The sequence below is a fragment of the Silurus meridionalis genome, chromosome 21, assembly GCF_014805685.1.
Source record: "Silurus meridionalis isolate SWU-2019-XX chromosome 21, ASM1480568v1, whole genome shotgun sequence".
NCBI lineage: Eukaryota > Metazoa > Chordata > Actinopteri > Siluriformes > Siluridae > Silurus > Silurus meridionalis.
The window spans coordinates 944799-952088 of NC_060904.1; the positions used below are offsets into that span (position 1 = coordinate 944799).

The 7290-nt window shown below is 38.7% G+C and overlaps 2 protein-coding genes across 2 annotated transcripts in view; one reads left to right on the top strand and one right to left on the bottom strand.

The window, feature by feature from the left end:
• Positions 1-1394, top strand: part of adgrg2a (adhesion G protein-coupled receptor G2a) — a 33759-nt gene extending 32365 nt beyond the window's left edge. The window contains exon 19 of the mRNA XM_046877341.1: positions 104-1394. Coding sequence (XP_046733297.1) covers positions 104-177 — 74 coding nt within the window. The 3' untranslated portion in view covers positions 178-1394. The remainder of the gene's footprint in view (positions 1-103) is intronic.
• Positions 1395-1641: 247 nt separating this feature from the next.
• The window catches only part of LOC124375359 (gamma-aminobutyric acid receptor subunit rho-3), an 8955-nt gene continuing 3306 nt past the window's right edge, over positions 1642-7290 (bottom strand). Inside the window, exons 3-9 of the mRNA XM_046833606.1 lie at positions 6414-6481; positions 6093-6316; positions 5655-5737; positions 4667-4804; positions 4405-4557; positions 2989-3182; positions 1642-2433 (exon numbers count right to left, since the gene is read on the bottom strand). Coding sequence (XP_046689562.1) covers positions 2131-2433; positions 2989-3182; positions 4405-4557; positions 4667-4804; positions 5655-5737; positions 6093-6316; positions 6414-6481 — 1163 coding nt within the window. The 3' untranslated portion in view covers positions 1642-2130. The remainder of the gene's footprint in view (positions 2434-2988; positions 3183-4404; positions 4558-4666; positions 4805-5654; positions 5738-6092; positions 6317-6413; positions 6482-7290) is intronic.

Consider the following 7290-nt stretch of genomic DNA (forward strand, 5'->3'; position numbering starts at 1 on the left):
CTTAAATGGACAACGAATGACATCACGACCTTCTGTAAACAATAAAACTGGAAATCATTGATCATTTTTTGGCGTTGACACGTTGTTTATTTCCTTATTACAGACTCCCCAGTGGATGACAGCGGATTCTCATCTTCAGAAGATTCCAACAACCTCGTACGTAGAGCACAAAACTAAAGTTTTGTTAGTTGGACGATGAAGTCACCACTTGTTACAGGTTCCAGAGAAAACTTCTTTCAGGAATAAAATCTGAAACACAGGAATTGAAGTACCTGAACCCTGCCACCTTCATCGCCTCATACATTTATAGATGAAGTTGAAAAGGGAAAAAGGGTAGAACATTATAATGGAGATTAATGTCATAATGATGGTGAAGAAAGACCACTGCTCCAAACTGGATTTCGATTCAAGACTTTACAGAGTGTTTGGTGCACGGATACGTAAAGGACCAGCATTTATTTTCATTCGAGTGAATAAATGAACTTTGACTTTTCTTGGCGTTTCAAATATTAAATATCCCGATCCAGTTTATAGACAGATAATGAGACTCTACACCTCACATGGACAAAAAAATAAGAACAGTGAAATTACAGCTGTGGGGTTTTGAGAGCAAAATCTTTAATCAAACAAAAATAAAATGTAGAAAAAAACTACCTAAAGAAAAGAACAGCCGTATGTGAAACATGACAATATGACAATCATGCAGTATTACACATTATCTACAACCAATCTAAAAAACATTCATAATTTATAGACTTCAGAGACTGAAATATATTTTCTTTGTGTGTGTGTGTGTGTGTGTGTGTGTGTGTGTGTGTGTGTGTGTGTGTGTGTGTGTCCATGTGTTCCGTGTAATGCCAATATACAAGAGTTGATTTATTCGTCTTTAAAGGTACAGTAATGTCAGAGATGATGAGTGTTAATGATGTGTTGTTCTTTTGGGAATGATTTTTTTAATGGAGAAAAAAAAATGTAAACCAGAAAAATTAAGAAAAAAATTATTCTGTAAAATTAATTTTAATGAATGAATTTGGTTATTTATTGAATATGGTACATCTTTAAAAATGTATTGGTCATACGATTGATCTGTAATGGAATGGCATCACAGAAAGTGCTTAGATGAAGGAATAAAAAGATTCACTCAATACCAGAGTAATCTGATTAAGTATGATTTATTGAATAAACTGTAAAAGGTATGTAAGGTTTGGTCCTGAATTTCTTTTTAAATTTTAGAATTTATGACTATGAGATTTATGGTTTTTGTTTATTTTTTTGGATTAGATCATGTTTGGGACAAATGATGTATGTTCTTTAAAGTCATTTTTAATTATAAAAGTTTTTTTCACTTCTCACTGTAAAGCACTTTTAACTGTATTTTAAATGTATTAAAGGTTTAAACTTCTGTATATAAATGCTTCTTCTCCTTATTATTATTATTATTATTATTATTATTATTATTATTATTATTATTATTATCTTCTCTTCTTCTGCTTCTTCTTCTGTAACCCATACATTTATCTGGTACATCATGTGAAATTTGGTGCACTGATTTTAACAGGCTGGAAGAACATTCTCACCCAATTTTAAGCCGTTTAGTAAATGCGCCCTCTGGTGGATAAATAATAATACAGCAAAAACAAATCTGAGCTATTTTTAAACATTTATTGTTAAAAATCTAAGCCGTTTATCAAATGCGCCCTCTGGTGGATTATTGACAATACAGCACAAAAAGTTCAGGTTCTTAATTCAGACAATTTGTCAGATGTCTTTTTTTTTATTTAAATATCTGCTTTTAACTTCTGCATGCTGTTGATGATGTTTTGAATAAATCAGTGTACATTCCCCAATAATATAAATTTGCAAATAACATTTCTTTTATATATTTAGACCATTGTCACTAATAATTGTATTTAATTTTTTGCTTTGATAAACAAAAATCATAGAACTAAATTCACATAAACAATTAATATTAATGAAGAGAAACTGATAGTGACACTGGACTCCTTCCACAAACTTGTATTTTTTGTAACTTGTTTATTTAAAACGAAAGTCATCATCACGATTCCCATTGCGAGTGTGAAAACCGTCCTGATCAGATTTTTCCTCCTGCCTTCAGGTTCTCATTGAGATTTAGGTGTAGATGCTCCAGTAGATGATGTTGAACGTAAGGTAAGCAAGAGGAAACAGGATCCTCGAGTACGAGTCGATCATGTAGCTGTTGCTCATGAGAAGGTGGAGGTGGTGTCTCAGACGTGGTGTTTTGTGCAGACGTGTGCCAAGCGTAGGTGGAGCTTCAGGCACGCTGGAGTTCTGGGAGGACACGGGAGGTTCCACGCCGAGATTCGTCAGCTGAGGGAAGGCGCTGAGATCGATGTCAGTGTCATGGAAGCAGCCATCAAAGGCCATTGCCTGGGAAGCGTCGAATCTGGAGAGCTGCAGAAAGGAAGCAAATGTCGTTGCAAAAATTCCTATGGATGCCATACAGGTTTTTCACCAGCAGGGGGTGACATTTAAATCGTTTTTTTTATTATTATTATTATTTTAATTCGGCTCAACTGTAAAAATTCAATATTATTATATACACTTTTATATACTTTTCACAAAGCCACGCCCACCTTATATAGCAAATAAATCTAAATTTGACGTTTGCAAAGACACGCCCACTAACTTTATTAATGTCACACAGCTCCACCCAGTAACTGTATTCATTTTTTAAACCAATCAAATTATAGTCTTTAAGACCATTCTTAAATCCTCGCCAACTAATTATATACACTTCAAAAGAAATCTGAAATAAACCTTTCACAAAGCCCCGCCCACATATTAGACATTTTAAAATAAATCTGATGCAGACTCCACAAAGCCCCGCCCACTAATTGTGTTCATTTAAAGGGAATTGAATTTTAGCAAAGCATCAATTGAAGCTTAAAGAAATCTAAGTGAATATGCAACATTGAAGTGTTAATGAAAGAAAGAGGACATCACAACCTTTCCCTTCTTCATCTTCTTCATCTCCTCCACAGTGGTGAAGTAATTGACAGCAGCGTACTCTATGACTGACAGGAAGACAAACAGGAAGCTGACCCACAGGTAGATATCCACCGCTTTTACATAGGACACCTGGGGCATGGAGGCAGACACGCCCGTGATGATGGTCGACATGGTCAGGACCGTGGTGATTCCTGGAACAGACAGACATCATGTGACTGAAAAATAAAAACAATAAACTTTTCATGTTTAAGATTCAGTGAGTGATTAATGGCTATAAATAGAAAAAACTCTTCCATGTTAAATGCTTTTGTTTCCCACAGAAGCTTCATGTTATTAACTCGACCTGTGCAGGCAGAGCAGATGTTTACTTACTAAATAATTTAAATCATTTTAACACGAGATATTGTTACATCACTTATCAAACTAAATAGATAAAAATCTATTCAAAATAAAACCCTGCTCTTTCCGTGGTGAGTTACCTTCAGCAAAGAATTTGTATAAATGCAGGTGATTGGCTGCAACAGAGGATCTGCTGTGAGTTAAAAGTTGTTTAGAAAAATGTATTGGTGTCAAGGTGCACACATTTGGTCAAATTTAGATCCATGGGGGGTGATATAAGGGGTGATATGGGGCTGATATGAGGAGTGATATGGGGGTGATATGAGGGGTGATATAAGGGGTGATATGGGGCTGATATGAGGAGTGATATGGGGGTGATATGAGGGGTGATATGGGGGTGATATGGGGGTGATATGGGGCTGATATGACGGGTGATATGGGGGTGATATGAGGGGTGATATGACGGGTGATATGACGGGTGATATGAGGGGTGATATGGGGGTGATATGGGGCTGATATGAGGGGTGATATAAGGGCTGATATAAGGGGTGATATGGGGGTGATATGGGGTAATATGGAGCTGATATGAGGGGTGATATGGGGCTGATATGAGGGGTGATGTGGGGCTGATATGAGGGGTGATATGAGGGGTGATATGAGGGGTGATATGATGGGTGATATGAGGGGTGATATGGGGGTGATATGGGGGTGATATGATGGGTGATATGAGGGGTGATATGGGGGTGATATGGGGCTGATATGAGGGGTGATATGAGGGGTGATATAAGGGGTGATATGGGGGTGATATGGGGTAATATGGAGCTGATATGAGGGGTGATATGGGGCTGATATGAGGGGTGATGTGGGGCTGATATGAGGGGTGATATGGGGGTGATATGAGGGGGTGAAGGAATTAGTTTAATATTGTGGGATGTTTGATTTGATGTAAACTGTATTTTATGAACTGTTTCAGGTCACAAAGCAGCAGTGGGTTTAGTGTAAGCCACAGTGTAATCAAATTGAAAAGCTAAATATAATAGTGTTTTGTGTGTGTGTGTGTGTGTGTGTGTGTACCAAGTGAGACGCGAGCAGGCACGGCCCGTCTGTCGATCCAAAACGACACCCAAGAGAGCACGACCATTAACATTGTGGGAAAGTAGGTCTGCAGCATAAAGAAGAAAATGTGTCTCCTGAGGATAAAGTTGATGTAGAGTCTGTTGTACCAACCTGAGGGGAATCAGAGACAAAACCTGAGTCATTACTCAGCACTTTCAGGTCAAATGAAACATCAGCAGCTCCGAAAAGAAAAGAAAACAAGAAAAAACACACATAGTACCAGTACTGCTGTAAAAAGCCAAACCGCTGGAAGGCTTAAACTCTTCTATAAAGAACTGTGAGAGAACGATCTCATCGGTCCTGAGAGAGTCGTTTCCGTTCTTCCAGTACAGCATGAGGTCGTTTTCATTATAAGCATCTGCGGGATAAAGAGTGAGCTTTTGTTAATTAGTTGGAACTGTAAAAATGAATGAACAAGAAATTACCAGATGATTGATTTTTGGTATGAAGATCAGTGAAAAGGATTCAAAAACTCAATTTAGTTTCACTAAAACTATTGGGACACCTGGATTTGTGTTTCTTCCCCAAACTGTTAGCATAAAGTTGGAGGCACATAATTGTATCGGACGTCTTCAGATGCATAAAACATATGTGAGCTGTTGTAGTTGTGTTCATGATCTTTTAACGAATACTTTCTTCTTAACCTTGGATTGTCAAGGTAAACACACTTCTTGGCCAAAAGTAATGGGACACCTGTTTTTTCCACCGAGATCTGCTTCTTCTTCAAACTGTTACTACAAAGTTGGAGGCACGCAGCTGTATCAGACATTTATAGATGCTGGATGCTGTTGTATGAAATTTTCCCTTCACTTGAACTAAGAGACCCAAACCTGTTCGAGCATCTCAGTGACCCTGGGCCAGCTCCATGAAGATCTGCTTTCCATGGGTTGGGGTAGAAGATCTCTTGCTATAGAGTTCCAAACCTATTGAATACTTTTGAAATGAATGTGAATGCTGATTGCACCCCAGACCTCCTCACCTTCACTTCAAATCTCCAAAAGCACACTCCAAAATCTACTGGAACATCTTCCCAGAAGAGTGGAGTTTATTATAACAGCATATGGAGACTTATTGTGGAATAGGATGTTAAAGCAGAAGCTCAGGTCTTATGCTCAGGTCTCCCCAGACATTGGTCCATAATATGTTCATACTAAAGGATTAAATCTTTAAAATGGTGATTTATTTTGTTCTGAAGGAAAAACACTCACAGCTCTCCAGCTCCAGAGAACAGTTCTGAGTGTCCAGAGGAAAGCTGCTGAAGTCCATGGAGCACTGAGCCGTCACTGTGATCCTGCAGCAGAGATATGATTCAACTTTTGATCTTTATGGGGATTAGCTCGCTGCTTTCCTTCACAAAACACATCACAGAGTCAGAGCTTTAACACTTTAACATCATCTTTCCATACAGTGCAGTTTCCAAATAACCAATTTTTTGTCCATTTATAGCTACATTTCATGTTGTGGAAGATAAAACAAATGTTTTCGTTACCTGCGTTACCTTTTTTGTTCTTTCTTTGTTTCTGACTGTTACAAAGCACTGACACTGGAGACTCCTTCCACGCTCTTTCTGAACAAACCATCACTCACACCGAATAATTGTTATTTTTGTTTTAATTTGGTGCATTAAATAAAACATGAGGGGTCACCTGACGCTGTAGAGAACATTGCCATCTGGGTAAACCCTCAGCATGATGTTCTCCATGGTGGTGTCATGAATGAACGAACGCTTGGAGTGGACAAAGAACACGTCAGGAACCCAGATTTTCTTTGCCAACCTAGCGTCAAAGGTGCGGCTCAGGTTGTTTCCTGCGGGAAAAGCCAGACGCTCATCTTTCCAGTAGTGCCTCAGGTACAGCGTCATGGTGAAGTCCTGAGGAACAAACAGGAACCGTATTCACACCGGCATTCGAATCCAGGGTCAAAGCTCTAGATTAAAAAAAAAAAAAGAAACGATGTGATGCGATTACCATGTTGACCTCTGAGATGCTGTCTAAACTCTCCACCTGTACGTCGATACCCACAGGGATCGCAGAGCCTGTGGAGAGCAGAACAAAGCAGTTGTGGAACCTGACATGCAGGTGAAGACAAAAGAGCTAAAAGCATGAACACGGCTTTCAGTGTCCTTGAAATAGGAGAAGGTTTGGAGGTATTGTATTGAGATTACAATGTGATGTCCAGTGTGCTGAAATACACACCTGAAGGTAGACTGATGTTACTGAGAAATCTAACTGAGGCGAGAACTTCATCAGATTTCATTTGTATTTGTTCATCCAAAAACTCAGGAACCCCTTACACACTCGAGGAAACGTGTGATTCGGATGATTTATGACTTTCACAGTTTCACAGTCAGTATCAGGACGTTGTGTTGTTGTGTAAATCTTATGGCGTATAGACTCTACAAAAAAAACTTCAAGAAAGTGTGGAGCAACAGGCTCCAAGAATGGTTAAAAAACAAAATTCTAAACATCTCATTACACATTCGCTGTTATAATGAGCTCCATTCTTCTGGGAAGATGTTCCTCTAAATTTTGTGTAGATTTTGTGGTGATTCATTGAGAAACAAGGGTGTTAGTAAAGTTAGTAAAGTCAGGTACTGATGTAGGTGAGTTGAGGAAAGCTATTCAAAAGGGCTTTGAGCACCATAGCAGGAGATCTTTCCAAACCATGAAAAGCAGATCTTAATGGATCTGGCGTTGTACACAGGGGCAGTGGAACACGTTTGGGTCTCTTAGTTCAAGTGAAGAAAATATTTCATGGAACAGCATCCAAAGACGTCCGATAGAATTGTGTGCCTCCAACTTTGTAGAAAGAGTTTGAAGAGGAAACACATCTGGTTTGGAAAAA